Consider the following 19,201-nt stretch of genomic DNA (forward strand, 5'->3'; position numbering starts at 1 on the left):
ATTAATAACAGAGAAATGTCTACCTAAAGGGTGAAGAGGAGGATAAGATCTTCTGCTGAAGGATAGTTTCAGTATTGGTTGGGTTTATTTACTCTTGCAGTGTTCGCAAATTACTTAGTTCATAGAGACAACCATATAAAAAATTTGCAGCTTGAGACTTGTGACTTCCGTGGTTTTGTAGTCTTTCCACAGTTGTCAGAGATGGCTGTTCTTCAGCTTCATTTTTTCCTCTTGGTGTATTTATATAGGAGCTTAATGTACGTCAAGTGACATTATCTACTAATAAAGATAAATATGGAGTCCGGCTGAGAGCAGAACCCGATCACATGGTGCTTGGGAAGCGTTTGAAAGGCGCATTTAAGCTTGTCATGGCTGCAATCAAAGAGCTGAAGAGTGAGCAGCTGGAGAAATTCCAGGAGGCAGGTACGTAGTGGTACAAACCACTGAATAATGGCAATGTTAACCAGAAAAAGAAGATCCAAAATCCTTTGGCTCATCAGAAAAAAAATCAAGCAATTGCACTTGATTTGTGTATATTAATCAAGCATTTGCAGGAACAGATGCAAAAGTATCCTTCTGTGGGCTTAGGAAAACTTAAGGCCTACTTCCCAGTTATTATCCCTATTAAATTTTATGTAATGAGAATAGGAGAAAAGTTGTTTTTTATTATTTTGCTGACGGTAGATTAGAAGTGGCCATGTATACTAATCTTACACTATTCTCCTGTTTAAGTGCTATTTTAAGGCCAAAATGAAATAGAGAGTAAACTGTTCTGTAAGACTGAATCAAATTTGAACTGAGTATATGTGCAATAGTTTATATTCTAAAAGCATTCCTTCAATTCCAGATTTACGGGTAGGTGTGAAGTTTCCAGCTATATCTGTTTAGTTAACTGCTTTGATGTAAATTCTGATTTAGTTGAATATACAGGTTATTTTAAAGTTTTATTCCATTTCATTCAAATGGTACACAAACAGTTGCTGAAGCGTCTGCATTTGAGTGAGTTCTGCTGCCTGTAGAAGTGCTTGTATGAAAAATCTGAATGTGGGATAGTTCAGTGTTTCTTACTAGTGCTTAACTGCTGTTTAAATGTATTGCAAATATATTGCATTTCATGTCTTTGAAGATTGATACTTGTATTAAGCTTTTTAAATTAAATATTTTTTTTTTCACTCTGATTGTAAGAGATGTTATTCATCTGCCAATTCTGCAGGTACCATTGTTGTAGAAGGACATGAACTCCATGGGGAAGATCTTCGTCTCATGTATACCTTTGATCAGATTGCAGGAGGATCTGCCCAGTTTGAGGCACATTCCGATGCTCAGGTATTTTATTGGTTATTTATTTATTTATTTATCTATTTATTTATTTATTTTGAATAAGGAAAGAGCTCTGCTAGAAGTACTATGAAAATGGTGAAGTGACAGCTGGGGTGGTTTTGTTTGTTCAGTTAGTTCAATAAATGCCAGGAGCCTACCTTCTGAATTTTGGAGATGTTAAAGTACTCTCTTCAATAAGGTATTTTGTAAGTGAGGAGCTCTATAAAAATGTACCTGAGCTTCTGAGTGAGTTAATACTAGCTTGTTTCAAGTTTGTTAACTATTTACCTGTTTTCTGTGTATCACCTCAGGTTTTAGTTCTGCTAGATGTTACCCCAGACCAGTCCATGGTGGATGAAGGAGTTGCCCGGGAAGTGATTAATCGCATCCAGAAGCTTCGCAAAAAGGTTAGGAAGCAATGGTTTGGAACAAGACATTTTAATTTACTTTTAAGCAATCTTTGGGCAATATGCGGCAGAAACTGACCTTTGCAATTAAACATGAAGCCCTGTATCATTTACTCCTAATATATAGCTTTCTGATCGGACATAAATGATTACAAGTAATTATTTTCATTTTGAATTTCCATATTAGTAAGTAGCTAGAGTTGAACAATGAGCTTGCTATACATCATCCATAGTGAATTAAGTAATTCATTTATTTCACTGAACCTCTCTTGTTTTCCATCTTCAGCCACATAGGAGTGGTTCAGTCCTGGTTAAGCAGCTCTCAGGCCTGCCTGCCTCCTGCCAAGTATTACATTCTGTTCCATCTCAGTTCCAGTCCTGTCAGCTGGGCTGGTGAGACTGCTAAAAGAAACAAACTCATGTCTTGGGAAATTGCAGGAGGCATTTCTGGCACTGATTTGTATACCTCCATTAATGATTCTGCTCTAAATTGTTCTCATCTTACATACAAATGATGCTGTGTGAACTTATGTTAAAGCACTTTGAACCAATGTAACTTCCTTCTCTCTACAATACTAATCCAGAAAGAGCTGCACTCAGTATTTCTATTTTGTGCTAAGAAAGCATGGTCACCATGGAGGTGATGATAAGTTGAAAAAGCCTTTAATCTGGAGAGGACATTAAGTAATATTTAACTTGGTATAAAGAATTCTAAAGGTTTTAGAACCTGCAAGTTTAACAAAAAACCCACAAAACAAAACAATCCCCTGTCCCTTCATGCACATGCACATTGCAAATGTGGAACGTGTTGTTCTATGATACCTGTAGGGTTTTCCTACTTGACTAACTTGGTGGCAGTGCGCTAGAATTTGTGTCCTTTTCAGACTTATGCCTGAAGAAATCTTGCAAGAACTCTAAATGATGTGTGGAGAAAATTTTCATGGGATGTGTTTTTGGGAAAAGATATCTGTACAGTTAACACTGTATGAATCTTCAGTATAAGACTGAAAAATGACAAATTTGTACCAAAATAGTTACACATACATGTATGTATGTGTGTATATGTATATATATATATATATATATATATATATAAAAATGATACAGATTTATATCTGTGTAAAATAAAACCAGGAGGGAATGTGGCCATGAAAAGAAAACTCTCTCATAAGTTACTGGATGATTTAAATTTACTTCTGTCAGGATGTAAGGTCATAATTTATTTTCACTTACATGAATATCAAAATACTTAATCTTGCCTAACAATTAACATGATGCTAATGTGCATTTATTCTGTTATTCTTTCATTCCCACTCCTGTTATAAAAGTGTACACATAATAAAACCCACAGATTCCGGATCCACAGTACCTATTACTGGCATTAGGTCAGTCATTATTTTTAGCAGATTTTAGAAATAAAGTTTTCGTGGTGCTGCTATTCTTTTTCCTTGAAACCACTTTTTTACTGCAGCAGAATTTTGCTCTTATTCAGCTTTAATAAGTGTACTATTCAAATTAATTGCTATTTTTCTGAAGTATATGTTAGTATGTGAGATGTGGCAGAACTAGCGTGAAAACCTAAGAGCCTCATCACCACCTTCCAAAAAAATCCCAGAATAATCCCAAAATGTCTTGGAGACTGTTGGGTGTTAAGAAACTGTCACTGATTAAACAATTGTTCAATAAAGAATTGAGGGTTTAATTTCAGGCTAACAGAATGTGCAAATGCTAGTAAAATTCTCGTGCATCAAGCAAAGCTTTTTAATAAATTTGGTAGGCTTTCAGTTCACTAAGGGGGAGAGTTGGTAAATGAATTTGCAAGCGAGACATTTTGAGTAAGGTACACTATACGGTCATTATCTTTTGAAGAAAAACTCACCATGTTTCAAGTCTCTTTCTTGCCCTTCTGACAAAAGAATTGTTTTATTCTAAATCTTTTGTGGAAACTTTTAACAAATGTCTGGTAAATATCTTTCCAAGATATTTTTTTCTTTAACTTAACAACTGTCCTTTTAGTTTGTATATGTGAAAGTCATCTTGCTGTTATTAATAGTATATTTGGTGTATCCTACAGCGAAATCTGGTTCCTACAGATGAGATTACAGTGTACTACAGATCATATCCAGAAGGTGACTACCTGGATACTGTTATTAAGGAACATACAGATTTCATTTTTGCAACAATAAAGGCTGCCCTGAAGCCTTACCCAGTGCCTACCTCAAAAGAAGTTCTCATCCAGGAAACAACCCAAGTAAGATGGAAAAAGCATTGACTGCATAGTTCATTTTGTTATCTGCTTTTAACGGAACCAAGTGCTTCAATTACAGAAAAATTGTATGTCAATATTTATTTGTGGAATATAGTGGATATTGTTTCATATTTATAAATTTCCATATTAGTCTTTTTGGTTTAAAAAAGAAAATAGTTGGGCGCTGTTTGTGTAGTATTTTTGAAAATGAAGCTGCTTGGGTACCAAAATAAATATCTCGGGTAGTTGTTTGTGTCAGTTTAATACGCACAGTTATTTGTGCATTGTTTAGACAATAAAAATATTGTTGCTCTGATTTCTTTAAGTTAATATGCTTTTGTATTAGAAATGTTCTCCTTTGAGGCTAAGTTTTGCCTTTTGGCTTAAGAACAACTTCAGTTATTAATGTTTGAGGAGGCTTGTTTTTTCTCCCCCATATTGCTGAATTTCAGTAGTTTGTAACAATGCAGTTTCGCAGATTGGCTTACTCTTTCAGCAGCAGATTTTAACTATTTCCTTTTTCTTTGACTGTTTCTTCTAACATGTTTTGAGAATACTTTTGCCATGGTTTTATTCAAACTTGCTATATTCAAAAGGCATTCCCAGCAGAATTTTGGATTAAATATTATTCAATCTAAATGTCATGCTAGACCAGAAAGACAAGAACTTATGATATATGAGACTTAAAATTTGATTTACAAAATGGCTTGGGGGTCTGAGAATAGCTGAAAGGAAAGTGCATATTTTATCCATCTTAGTAACAGTATGTGTAAGGAAATGTTTTATACTTATTAATTACACTTTTAAAGTTGTACAGATTTGAAATAAAGCTCTGTTTGGCCTTTTTCAAAACTATTAGTTTAATCTAGTGACACACATAGGGAGAACATTACGTAAAAGTGGAGAATATTATGGTTGAGAAACTGGTGAAAATATTTTGCTATTTCTTCTAGGTACTTATTTGATTGGGATACTGCTGATGGACAGTTTGATGTTAAGTCAACATCAAATCTGAATAAGAATGTAAAAGCAGCTGGAAAAAATGTATAGTGCTGGGAAACACTTGTCTGAATGCCTGCCTCTGAAATTGCCTAGTACATGGGCTTTAATGTTGGTTGCTGTGTCTTTCTGTGAAAGCTTTCATGTCTGTGCAAGTGTGGTTCCCCCCCCACTATTATTTTTCTGTTTTCTAAATCTTAATTGAGCAGATTCCAGTGAAGAAAAACATTGTAGAAAGCTGAAAGATGAGTCTATTGGATTAGTTTTAAATAATGCTGTCTATGTGAAGATGAAATCTTGCCCTGACAGAAGGTGCTGGTTATTATGGATACAACTGATAGCTGCTGTCTGGATGTAAGCAAAAAACAGACATCGATTCATTTTTCGAAATGATGAGCTAGTGTTTAAACTGGAGATAGGAGGTTTGTGGGTCAGGCTATGCATTTGGACAAATGTCGGATTTCAGACTGTGTAAACCTAAAAAAATATAGCTGAAATAAGACTATATACAATAGACAGTTCTGTGTGGCTATTGCAATTGATCACTAAGTTTATAGAAATGTAATAATCTTGTTGTGGTCATAAAGCTGAGAGTGCCTACCTGTCAGCTTAAAATCTTGGGCATGGAGGTTTTTTCAAACAAAAATATTAGCAGGGAGTTATTGCAGGTTCTGTGTACCAAAGTGATACAGTTTACGTATGGTAAAGGGAGGCAAAGAAAGACTTCGTAAGTAAATACAGAGTTGTTTGTTATCATTTTACTTTAAGGAGTCTCAATCACTGCAAAGTACCTCCCCATGGAGTTAATCTGTGGTCTTTGCCGTGTGGGTTGCCTTCTGCACATTTAGATGGTTACTGTGCTTACAGACTTGCTGTGCTTCTGAATTGTTAGTCACATACTTAGGCTTTAAAATGGAGGTTGCAAAGAGAAACAGATGACTCAGATTTTAATGCAACTGTAAAGTCTTCCTTGGAAGTCGCGCTTCCTGGGACTGTGGAGATGGATTGCTCAGGGTAGATGTTTGACTCTGTACTCTGTGTCCTGCTGCAACTAGCTTGTCACATTAAGAACAGTGAATAAAAATATCTGAAATTAAAAAGCCCTTCTTGAAATCCTTCCAGTGTAGAAGTTTGGCCCTTTGTGGAGAGCTGAGGATAGCTCCAGCTGTGTGCAATGAATTTGTAGTTTGGTGCAGCAGACGTGGCTATGGTTAGTCATCTTAATTAGTCATAACTGCATTGCATTTTGTACTAGCAGTTTCAGGCATAAAGACTATGAAGATGTGAATTCAAATTGAATTATGCATCAACTGTCTTCTGTTGGTGGGGGTTGATAAGCAGCGTTGACACGGAAAATGCTTTACAGTTATGATTATGTAGACGATTATATAGATTTTTCGGATATAAAAGCAGGAGCAAGTTAAAAGAATGAAGTGTGTAATTCCACACGTGAGTTCATAAGTTAAGTCAACTGTGACAGGATCATTGCACCAAATTTCTGGAAGATATTAAAATGAATAACAGGTCTGCATGATGTTGAATATGTGTGAAGACTGAGACAAAAATGAAATGCAGTCAGTGTTTTCTACAAGTATTTTGATTACATTCAGAATCAGTATTTCTGAGAAATTACCCTGGATCAATTTTTGATACAAGGCTTTAATTATGAACTCTTGTCCCAAAGACCTGCTCTGAGAGACAACAGAAAAAAAAACAGTAGTTGCTCAGAAAATACTGGGAAGGAAAAGCAGCTATTTGAAAAATGAATTTTTAATTGCTGGTAGAATTGAGTAAGCACAAAATGAGATTTGCTGCTCCATAAGTGCCTTTCCCTGTGTTGTAATAGGAGCCCAGCAAAGAATGCCACTTCCAAGTTTGTCTGTTCACCCGTTGGACTCTGACTCTTACCAAAGACCATCTCTAAATTTACAAAAAAAATGGCTTAAATAGCCACTTAGTACCAGTTGTTCATATAAGTGATTTCTGTATGATATTTGTTTAATTAAAAATTTTAATTAAGAGATCTTTTGAAGTGAATCTCATGAAAATTGGTATAGGTGCCAGAGTAATTCCAGCCTGTAGTTAGTTCAGGAAGAGAGCTGTGCTTGAAAAAGCACAGTCTTAAAGCTAAGTCTGTTTGTGTGGTATTGCTACAGATTCTTAAGTCTCTTCATCCTGTCTGTCATTTGCAAAGGAAGATACCTGTTCCATTTCTTGTTGGGGTGTTTGAAGTTTTAATTTGTTCACTAATTGCTAATGGAGAGATATTCACAAAGGCTGACTTCATATCAAGGTAACTTCTACACCTGGCTGTTCTCGGTAGCCCCTTGGAGACAGAGGAAGGCTTCTCCAGACAGCAACTGAGAGCAGGGTCCTGTCTTCAGATACTCTGAGTTTAGCTCTGGAAGAGTCTTTCTCTCTTAAGTATATTCACTTTTGGATTATAGTTTGGGAGACTTTCATCACTGCTCATCACTTGTGAAGATCAGACTGTTTGTTCCACTCTTGTTTTTCTTATGTGTTAAATAGTGCTATATCTTTAACGTATATTGAAGACAAATTAATATTTGAAGCGCTCTGTCTCTGAAGGAAGATGTGGTAAAAGTTGCTGTTCTATTGTAAGTCACGTTTAGTATAATAAGACAAGATCTTAATGTTGTTTATTTAAGGAGAATATTTTGTTGTGCTTGTTTAATAAAACAATATTCAAATACTCATAATATTCCTCTTCCTTCAGCTGAAGGGATCAGAGCTAGAAATTACACTTGTCAGAGGTGGTTTGTGTCAGTGTGTTGGTCCAGCCTGTGCCTACGTCAACCTCAAAGTTTGTGTTAATGGGACAGAGCAAGGTAGGAATGTACCAGGTTTGATTTGTCAGTGGTGGTGTTAAAAGATTGTTTGGAAAACGGTGCGATGAATGTTGGAGCCATTAATTTGTTTGAAAGATGGTGCAAACTTCCTTCCAGTAGTAGCTTTAAACACTTCTTGAAAATAAGCTTATTAAAAGCAAAACCACATGCTGTCCATGATGTCTTCTGATGTGGACCTGAAGTAAATATGCAGGTGTGCACATGAATTATTTATATTCTGTGGAAGGGTTTGTATGTGAATATCTATATGGAGGTGTACACACTCTGGATTTGTGTGTATGCATTCACCTACGCTCAGAGTGTGTACCTTGAGAATTTTTAATTCTTGATATAGTACTGTAAATGTAGGTGATGCCTTTCTGTGGAGGAGATACTGTTTTTGAAAAACTTAGATACAGAGCTGAAAAGAATACTTAAACTAGAGAATATAATAACTATGTCTTAACTGTAATCAAAAGATGCATGCAGTGATGTTGAGTTATGTATCAAAAGGAGAGAAAACTAAATGCACTCTCTGGAATTTTTTTTCCTACATGTGTTTACAGTTCATGTGTCAAAGTAAGTGTGCTTTGTTTAACACAGTTACAAAGCTACTTACTGAATAATAATGAACGTAACTAATAAGCTGGTGGACATCTCACAGGGCACACAGTCTGTCAGTTTTTAATCAATATAATACTAGATTATAATTCAATGACATAAAAATTTGACTGCTTTGCTAATAAAAACAAATATAGCTTCCATACTCTAAGTCTGAAATACACTTGAGTCTGTTTGCCTGTTTTCTTTCCTCTTTCCCTTTCTTACTAAAAAAAAATTCTGGAAGATGCAGTGTTGCCAGTTTGAACTCAGCTTAGAAACTCCCTGGAAGTAATTAGAAAAAGTAATTAGAAAATAATTGAAATTTGAATGTTGCTTCCAAACTGCATTTTAATTTCTTAATTTTGGTTTTAGATGGTGTGTTGCTGCTGGAAAATCCAAAAGGAGATAATACCTTGAACTTCACTGGACTTGTAGATGCTGTCTCCTGCATTTTTGGTCTTAAAAATTCAAAACTGACAGTTTTTAATGGAAAAACAGGTAAATGGAGTATGACAAGGAAAATGGAAAGTCATTCTAGCAGCAGCTAGGAGTTATTTACTATATAATTTTTCTATATATATACAAAATTGTCAGGAAAATGCATAAGGAAATATTCTATTTTATAGTACTTAGCTTATGAGACTGTGTTTATGGTCACATCAAAACATTTCCAAAAGCTGCTGCTAAATGATGCTCATCTCTTCTGTTATCTTATTTCCATTGCAGTTCTCATCAGGACAAAATCTGATTTATTTCAGAAAGTGTTTCTGTCGGGTCCAGGCAATGCTATATATTGATGGCAAGCTGCCATCAGCTTTTGCATGCTTTTTTTTCCCTAATGCCTCAGTAGGCAGGGTGAGAATTTAAATTGAATGCAAACTGCTGCCCGTAGAGGAAAAAAATGTTCCTTTTTCACCCTAGAGAAATTTGAGGATCTCTGCATTTCTTCTTTTTAGAAAAATCTGTGCAATATTATTGCGGCTTGAACTTGGCCTCTGTTAAGGCATGAAAATGTAAAAAGCCATCTATGGATTATATAGAGAGTTACAGTTTTGTACATTACAAAGATAATACAGCTGAAACAGAGTAGAAAAACATATGAAAGATGTTATGATTAGTGACTATGAGACCCTATCATCAAACTGGCATTCTCTCCCCTGAGATGAAGATGCTGTTTTATTATTACATTACGTATAATATTTCAGTACATCAGAAAAAGTTACAACTTAATAATCGGCACACTGAGAACAAGATTAAACTTTAGTGAATAAATACAGAAAGTAGAGTACTTGTAGTGGCCATGCTGTGATAGGACTTGTCGTGGTTTAACCCCAGCCAGCAACTAGGCACCACACAGCCGCTCACTCACTCCCCCCCGGTGGGATGGGGAGAGAATCAGAAGAGTAAAAGTGAGAAAACTCATGGGCTGAGATAAAGACAGTTTAATGGGTAAAGCAAAAGCCGCGCACGCAAGCAAAGCAAAGCAAGGAATTCATTCACTACTTCCCATGGGCAGGCAGGTGTTCAGCCATCCTCAGGAAAGCAGGGCTCCATCACGCGTAACGGTTACTTGGGAAGACAAACGCCATCACGCCCAATGTCCCCCCCTTCCTTCTTCTTCCCCCAGCTTATATACTGAGCATGACGTCATATGGTATGGAATAGCCCTTTGGCCAGTCTGGGTCAGCTGTCCTAGCTATGCTCCCTCCCAGCTTCTTGTGCACCTGGCAGAGCACAAGAAGCTGAAAAGTCCTTGACTAGTGTAAACTCTGCTCAGCAAGAACCAAAACATCAGTGCGTTATCAACATTATTCTCATCCTAAATCCAAAACACAGCGCTCTACCAGCTACTAAGAAGAAAACTAACTCTATCCCAGCTGAAACCAGGACAGGACTTTAGAGATGTTTGACAGTAATAGTAAGCTCTTTGTATGTTCTTAGGGTTGTTTACAGGCACATCTTGAAGTTCAAACTTTGTTTCCACACTATTCATATTAAGTCTAAAATGAGTGACACAGAAATGGTAAAATACCGCAAAAATGGTAATTGGATGGCTACAAAAACTTTTGCTAGTGTGTTTTCATAGAAATATTACTGAAGCAACATCTAAGAGGGAGATACTTTCATTGGCTGTTGTGAAAGGCTGTTTTGGGGTGCCCACAGGACTGCTAAGGATCACCAGTTCATGTCTACCTGTGACATCAGAAGGGGAATAGTCTTACTTGAGTCTGTAATGTCACTGTTACCATCTTGATCTTTAGTTTTCTTGCTTGTCTTTTCCTGAAAGTATTTCTAGAAGAATGTTTTGGGGTTTTTCATATTGGATGTAATGCACTTACTTTACTGTGATAAAACCTCTTTCCAAGTTGTGCTCAGCTGAACTGAATAGTTCTATCATACAAAATGATTATTCTCTGCTTTCGGGTATAGATGATTTATAGGAAATTCTGGATCCCTCAGTATCTTCCTCAAGTTTCAGTTATGTTTTAAAGGAGGAAATAGTTTTCCTTGAAATAATTTTCGAAATATTAGTGATATACTTCATAGCAGTGTGGTATGTGCCTACGGAGGTGGGTATGTACTAGTACAATTCATTACAGTACAATTATTACAATTCATTCAGTACAATTATTAAGAGATGACCTGCAAAAGGCCAAGAAGAGTTGGGAAACTCTGATCTCATTAAGATTATAAGCAGTTTGACACCTTATTTGGTTTGTTTTCTGCCACTAGCAGGAGAAAAGGATGCAGCATTAGTCTGCTAATGCTGAATTCCTAAAGGAAGTGGTAAAGAAAATGTAAACCTTCTCTCTTCCTCAAAGGTTCTTTTCTGCAGTAGTAACAAAGACTTTATTTGTTACCTTTCCATGTTGCTTTTGCTGCGTAGGTATCGTTTTGGGACTTTCCATCTTGGCGTGCTGATTTTAAACTTTCACTGTTTGTAAATGGTCTGGGCAGAGTGGGTTTTTTTCCCTGCCTGCTTATTAATCACATGAAAATTCCCTTGGAAAGATTATATTACCAAATTCACTTTTGTTGTGATTTGGCAGAGATCTCAAATAAGTATTGATCAGTAGAAGATATGGCTCCCTGAGGAGTCAGGGTTGAAGGCATGTACAAAGAAAATAGCCCTTAAAGATGTTAGATAATAGAACCAAAATTCCTGATATTTGGTTTGGATACAAGCCCTGTGCATGGGTAATGTTAGGTGAGGCCTAATGGTGACTCCAGGGTCTCTTTAGGTAAGGCAGGGGGTTGGTATCAGCCACTCTGTCTGAGAGGAATTGCAAAGAAAGGTCATGCACTCTGGACAAATTGTTGCTGAATTGTTCCCATGTGTGTTAATAAAATTGTGACCCAGTAAAACCATATTTCTGGCTCCTTATTTTCCTTCCTGTGGTTTTTAGGGCTGTCCACTTTACTTGCAGTAATTTATTATCTTGTTTTCTAATTGTAACGAAGATTTACTTAGGGTTGCGTAATGGCACAAAATCAGGCAGTTCTTGTATTAAGGCAGGCTAAAATATGTCATGTCCCTGTTTTTCAGTGCAACATTGAAATAATGGGATAAACATTTCCTCCCCAACAGTGTATCGATGTATTTTGAGTAACTGCACAAACACTGAGCAAGGCTCTGGGATTTGTACTGACCTTCAGAAACTGAGAATAGAATTTGTCTCTTTTTATATTTAAAAAAAAAATAATCATTTAAAGGAAAGACGCCGGGCTCAAGTCCGATGATAAAAACAGTTGTCTGTGGCTTTCTTTTTGCTCTAGATTGCTGAAAAGCTGAAAACTTTCTAAAATTCTTATTGGGAATGCTTTTTGACTTGCACTCAGCTTTCATAAAAGTAGCCCATATTGAAAAAGACCTATTTAAAAAAAAATTCAATTTGTTTATCTTTATGGGAATAAATGAAGCTGTAAATCAGGTAGGGCTTAAAAAGGGGGGAGTGAGGGAAGGTGACGCAAAAATCCCCTTAGAAACATCTTAGTCCATGTCTTATTTCATCTTTTATGATTTTCAGATGGCTAATTTTTTTTTAATTCTATTCTTAGCACTGTTTTTTCTGAACAAGAGAACAAAAAGGTTTTTTTAATCTTTAATTTTTAAAAGGCCATGAGGCTGTAAGGCACCTTAGAAGAGCATTATCACTTAAATCTCAGCTGCAGGGAGAACTGACTTTAAAAGTGATTTTAATATTGATGAGCACTTGTAATATCTGCTTTGTTTTCAAGTGTATTGTTATATATGAAACAATGATCCACTTTTTTCTTGCTGTTATTAGAGGGTTATATGAACTGACTCCATTGACAGCACTGTACATGAGCTCTTGCTTGTGAAAATGTTAGCAGTCCTGTAATGCAAAATGCTAGATTTGTTAAATACTCAAATTACCATTAGTGTAGCTCGTGCCCTGTTGCCCTGGATAAATCTGCACAGATCCCGGCAACTGGGTAATGTCAAACTCGAAGTTCCTTGAGCCATGCATTTCTTGCTCTGTAATGCACATTGCTCACTAGTGCTGCCTCCTACCCATGACCCATGAACTGTATGTAAATGGCAAGCAATGCTGCTTTAGGGTTACGCTAGGAAAAACCTACTGCTGACTCCCTTTGCATGTGATGAAATCTCATTAATTCCTCTCCACCTGTTAATTTAGTTGTTTTCTTGCTTTCCTATAAGTAAAACCAAAAGCAAAACCCCCTCCTGTGCTTGACCACATGCCTTGCACCTCAAACATGCCAAAGAAGTGTTTGGGTAGCTGGTGGATGGCCACCATCATCATAAAATCTTCATTCTTGAAAACTGAATTTTAGAAGCAGCAATGAAGTTTTGCCTTTTTCTTTAAAGCTTTATATATATATATATTTATATATGTGTATATATATATTTTAAAAAGTTGATTTTGAAAAGATAGCATTTTAGAATCTTAAATGCAGTCTGAGGTCTCTATCCTTCTTTAGGGCAGTGTCATAAGCCTTCCACAGTGCATCGCACTTTGATGTTCTGTGGTAGTTGGCAAAATTTTGAGAGCTTGTAGCCTGTGATTACTTTTCACATTTTTGGGGGTTTTGTTTTGGCTTGGGTTTTGGTTTTTGTTGGTTTGTTGTTCTTTTTGTTTGGTTGGGTTTTTGTATGTTTGTTTTGTTGTTGGGTTTGGGTTTTTTTTTTTTCCATTTTTAAGTTTACAAACATCCTTGGAAAAAGGAGTGCCACTTCTGCCCCTTTGAAATTCATTCAGATGAACTGATGGAAAATAGGCTTTGTAAAGCTTAGGCTCAATGACATGTGAGTAGGGCTGATACGGAATAAAAACCTGTTGGAAAGAGATGACAGATGTGCCTGTTCCATATGTAAAGGGAATGCACAATTCTTAAAAGAAATTAAATTTATTAATTCTTCCTGGATTTGGTCTTTGGAGTTCTTTTGCAGCTGCAAAAGCTTTATAGCAGAGTGATGTTATTTCTCTATATCTTTAATGTTTTGGCTATCAGCAGCTTTTTTTACGTCTGTGATAGGCAGCTGCTCATGTAGGTAGCGCAGAATGCAGCCCCTTACATATTTAATTTGTATTACAGAAATCTCATTGGTTTCTCATCTGAGTGCTTTCAGTGTGCTAGCATTAATTCTAAAATCCTTTGAGACATGGGTCCTATTTTGGGTCTGATCTTCCACCATTTTCTAAATATGCATGGCTGGAGTCCTCTGCTGAATCATCAGCTATTGTTGACATTAAACACAAATATTAATGCAGAGTGCATTATTCATGAGCTAACCAGCTACTGATTTTACATTTCTTGTCAGCTGGAGTTTAATGAAGGAGATGTCCTGATGTTGCACAGTAGCACATATCCAGTGCTGCTTCAGCTAGGGAAGTCAGGGTAGATGCAAAGATCATAGGTTTTAATTGAATGAGTAGAAATGGTTGGCTTAAGTGAATAATTTCTTACTTGTTTTAAGTTATTTAACTATTTTTATTGCAGAAGTAATCGTGTCGTATATTTATGTGCATAAGAAATGTTACGGAGGAGGTAATTTCCACAGCAGATGAAGTACTCTGTGTTATTAAGAAAACAAAGTATTTCTGCACAAATTCCATTTTTCAAAATGGAGAAATGCTCTTTCTTGTGGAAGGAATTGTGAAGAGGAAAACGCTTCCACAGTGGCATCAGTAGTTAGAAAGACTCATTGTCAGCTAATCGAGTGAGAACTGGACCTTGCCTTCCCTGTAATGGCCTGACTGGTCTCATTTTCTTTTTCAGAACTGATAAACAAAACTGACTTGCTTAGTCTCAGCGGAAAGACTCTACATGTGACAACAGGGTCAGCACCTGCTCTGATCAACTCTCCTGATGATCTGCTCTGCCAGTATATCAACTTGCAGTTAATGAATGCAAAACCACAAGGTATGTAGGATACTGATGTCTCCTCGTTTACAGGCTGAGCTTTTTGTGATATAAGTTTTGGACACCATCACTTACTGATGAAGATAAGTACATATGTTTTTATTGGTAGATGGTGATTTTGTTTATTTTTTCCTCCTATTTGCTTTCTAATAAACACAATGTTTATATTTAGCTTTTCTCCCTCTTTTCATAAAAGAAAAAGGATAGCCAGTTTGAGATAAGGGACAGCATTTAAACATGAGCCCTTCAGCATTGTTTCCCTGTTTCTGACCATCAGCTCACCTGTGCAGCTTATTTTAAAAGGCTGAGTCTAAAACTGACCAAAAATGAAGGAGCCAGCTCTTTACCAAGACATTGTAAGCAGCCTGTGAAACATTCCTTAGAGCTATTTAAAAGCCAAATGAATTGTGTTATTAACCTGATCTGGAGTATAGATATGTGTATGTCATTGTTTCACAGCTGCTAATCTTGTAACTTCTACTCTGAAACCTCACATTGCAACAGCTATGCTGTTAGTAACTTGCTCTTAATCTCTGCCGTGGTATGACTCCTTTCTGGACTGTCCATATGGAATCTTCTTGACAGTACCGGGAACCTACCTGGACCAAAAATGTGTTTTTAACTGGGAATTTGATCATCAGAAGGTGCTTTGTGAGCTTCTGTAGTTCTTAGTGGTTTGTGTGTCCTATTAAAATATTTCATCTTTCCCAGTCTCCAGGTTATCCTATTGACCCGTGTAAAGAATTCTGCAAAGTTTTATTTTGTTTGTCAAGCTGTTAATAATCACTCCTGCTTCTATAATTCATGAACTTATTTAGTGAATATCTGTAAATAGGTTGGTATTGGTAATTACTCAGCACTATGAAGAAACAGAGATGAAATGGAAGAATAAATCCTAAATTCCAATTTACCAAGATAAATGAAGTAATATCGTTCCTCACCAATAGTGATTCAACTGTTTATCTTGTTCAGAATGTCAGAAAGGAACAGTGGGAACTCTTCTAATGGAAAACCCTGTTGGTCAGAATGGATTAACGTATCAAGGTCTTCTACATGAAACGGCAAAAGTTTTTGGGCTCAGAAGCAGGAGGCTAAAATTGTTCCTGGATGAAGCGCAAACTCAGGGTAAGCACAAACTTTTGGTTTACTTGTCCAAAGATACTTGGAAGTTTTTGTTGAGGAGCAGCTAATGTAGCCTGAGATCTAGTTTAATTACTAGATGCACTCTATTTACACATTGGTTTCTAATTTTGCCCAGTAATTCAATGTTTATTTAATAAAATCCTTTAAGCACACATATGCATTTATAAATTCGAAGTTCTAATGCATTCCCTTCATGAAATGGCCAAGACAAGTTCTGTAAAAGTTTCTTCCTTTTGAAATAGAAAGGTCAGTCAGCAATGTAAATGGTAGTTTTGTACTGCTGTGACTAAGCAGAGAGAGTGAATCTCCTCCTAGATGGGAGTGAGTCTAAAGTGTGAGTATTTTAAGAACCTGTTCAAATTGTTCCTGTAACATTCATATTGTTGCAGATATTATTTTTTTACCTTCCTTTTGGAGAATGAGAGTGGGTGGAAAAGAGTATCGGATCTATTTTAGAGTTGCGTGAGTAGGTCAGACTTGGTAGGATACAGCAGCTGCAATTCATTCAGAATACCTGCAAAGTGGGAAGCTTCATCACATAGTCGTGTATCTGAAATGTTCAAGAATCTTCCAAAACCACAGACAGATGGTGAGGCTTAGAGACAAAAATTTCTGATTCATGAGAAAGATAAGACTAAAGATGTCACCGCCTGTAGTGCTAAAAAGTTGGACCTGAGAAAGATTTGGCACTTTATTTGACAGGAAGAATGGATTGGAAACTACGTGATAAAAACCCCAGATATTTCTGTGTATTCAGGAAAATTCAACTCTTTGAATGAAATGATGTAAAAGATTCTGTCTCCAGTTTATCATAATGGCATGATTTACAAGGAAGGATATATGACACTTAACTTACCACGTTAGCTTACGTGTCCAGAAGTTAGACATCTTGTTTAAACTAGTTATCTAATCCTAGGATGGGATGAATTTCCTTGGGAGGTGCAGCTCAGCTGATGAGGGGAGGAGTGTAACGTTCTCACGTAGCTCGCTAAAACCCAGGTCACTTAGCTATCCACCTGGGTTGAAGGGATTCAAGGAGGATAGATTAGAATCGGAGCAAGTAAGGTGTGGGTTCTTTTGTTGTGGATTTTCGGTTTGGTTGTTTTTTGTTTTGTTTTTTTTTTTTTTTTTTATTTCATGTCACCTGAACTCTGTTTATTCAAAAGCCATTTATGTTAAGTAAAATGGATCTCAAATGTTGATGAGACTTTCTAGTGATAGTTTGAGCTAATGCTAAAAATAATGTGCTGAATGGTGTTAACAGACAGAGAACTGGAGACTCTAGTGTTTAGAAACAGCACAAGGTGTAAGAACCAAGTGTATCAACCCCACTTCATTTGCATTAAAAAAAAATGTATTTATGTGTGAAACCTTGCTGACTAGGAATTTAGCCATTCAGGAGCAATTGATGTTATACATATTTCTTTTTTGGTTTCTATTATTGTTACAGGGCAAAAGGGTTCACAGAAGCATATAACTTAGTTAAGATACTAAAATAAGTATTGTAGAAAACTTTTGAGCTTTGACAGAGGGAAGTAACTGACAAAACAGGAAAATTTATAGCCTATAAGTCTGAATTTAAGTAAGGATTTTCAAAATGCCTTTACCTAAAAGGGAAATCACTGTAACACATTTGTAGTATAAATTCTCCAGAACTATTTGAACTTCAAATAATGTGTATAAAGTGACAATTCATGATGATGTGAAAGATCAGATTTGATAACTCTTCAAAGGCTAAACCTGATTTGATCTTTTAGAGACTCAGAATGTAGAGAACTTGGTCCTGGAGGTTTATTTGTGTAGCTAACACATGCTTATGCCATACAGCTATGCTTCTGCTATCTCAGATTTACTTCTCACCATGCAGCTCTTTTAATAACATATTTTTTTTAATGGTGTAAACACTGAAATGGTTGTACTTTATCTTCAGATCTCTTTATATGATAAATAAGTGCTGCACATAAAACAAATATTTTGATGCCTCTGGAAAACATTAGTTCAATTAATGGTTATGCGTATTGTTGCAATTTTGTAATCCCCTATTCATGTTTTTATCAATATATTTCACGGTCTCACCTTCAAAACAAAAGAAGTTCAGTCTCTTGAGTAGGTTTTTTATGGTTTATTCTAAAAATAACAAATTATTTGCTGTTAACCATTTGAAATGTTTGATGAAAATAACCCATAAATTGGAAGGTGGATGCCTGTTTTATAAAAAGAAAAAAAAAATCACTTGGTGAAAAATGAGTTATCAGTTTTGAAAACATTATTTTTATAAATGTTGCGAGGTACAAGCAGTTGGGCATCTGCTATCTATTGCACAAAAGCTTGCCAACTTTTCAGAAACAAATGTGGTTTTCATCCCCCTTTTGGAATATTGGAAAACTATTCCATAAATAAATGTCAAAGTGGTGAGCGTTGCTTATTCATGAGATTGAAACACGCGTTACAGGTAGCTGGTTCAGAGACACATTCAGGATGAAGGCAATACTTTTTACTGTGCTAACTTCAAAGCCTTCCTTTGGAGGAACTGGCACAGAAAGGACGATGTCCTTACATTTTGTTGATTAAATCAAGTTTCCAATTTCTAAAAGTAATAATTGTGTTAAATACTGTTGAAAATAGTAGCTTCAGATAGTTTCTCATTTTTCAGGATTTTAAATAATTAAAAAAAGACTTTGAGACCAAGTTTGTAGTTTGTTTGGCTGCTTCTGCAGACCAAAATAACTTTTTTACATACTGATGTAACATTTTTGTGGGGAGGGAAGGAAGGTTAATGAGGGAATAAAGCCCTAATTGCTGAACCAGATTATACCTCCACTCCTGTAGTTCTGTAAATGGGTATTCAACTGCTTAAAGCAGAGCACTACACTGGAAGAGAACTCCTTAAAAACAGTACCATCATGATCCATAAGGGCTTCTTAATTCTTTAATTAATAGATTGCTTTTAAACTTAAGTGCACACTATATCTGCTCAGTCTAAAAATGAAATATTTTTTGAAGAAAGATGGGTGCCTTAATGTTAGAAGGAGCGTGCATACTGTTACATGGAAACAAAACTCTTGGCTGCCATTTCTAGAATCAGTTTTCACTTGGACATCACGTTACTGAAAACTGAACTGCTTTTACATTATCTCCATGGATGCACTGCACAGGCTTGCCTCCCCCCAACACACACACACACACACACACACACACACACACACACGCACGCACATACA

The 19,201-nt window shown here is 36.2% G+C and overlaps 1 protein-coding gene across 1 annotated transcript in view; it reads left to right on the forward strand.

Moving 5' to 3' along the window:
* IARS1 (isoleucyl-tRNA synthetase 1) overlaps positions 1-19,201 on the forward strand; it is a 111,714-nt gene that overhangs the window by 89,832 nt on the left and 2,681 nt on the right. Inside the window, exons 27-34 of the mRNA XM_009476712.2 lie at positions 249-423; positions 1,214-1,326; positions 1,632-1,727; positions 3,802-3,978; positions 7,712-7,823; positions 8,799-8,924; positions 14,694-14,837; positions 15,810-15,962. Coding sequence (XP_009474987.2) covers positions 249-423; positions 1,214-1,326; positions 1,632-1,727; positions 3,802-3,978; positions 7,712-7,823; positions 8,799-8,924; positions 14,694-14,837; positions 15,810-15,962 — 1,096 coding nt within the window. The remainder of the gene's footprint in view (positions 1-248; positions 424-1,213; positions 1,327-1,631; positions 1,728-3,801; positions 3,979-7,711; positions 7,824-8,798; positions 8,925-14,693; positions 14,838-15,809; positions 15,963-19,201) is intronic.

The sequence above is a fragment of the Nipponia nippon genome, unplaced genomic scaffold, assembly GCF_047370975.1.
Source record: "Nipponia nippon isolate SJK-2023a ecotype South Korea unplaced genomic scaffold, ASM4737097v1 scaffold_9, whole genome shotgun sequence".
NCBI classification, from domain to species: Eukaryota; Metazoa; Chordata; class Aves; order Pelecaniformes; family Threskiornithidae; genus Nipponia; species Nipponia nippon.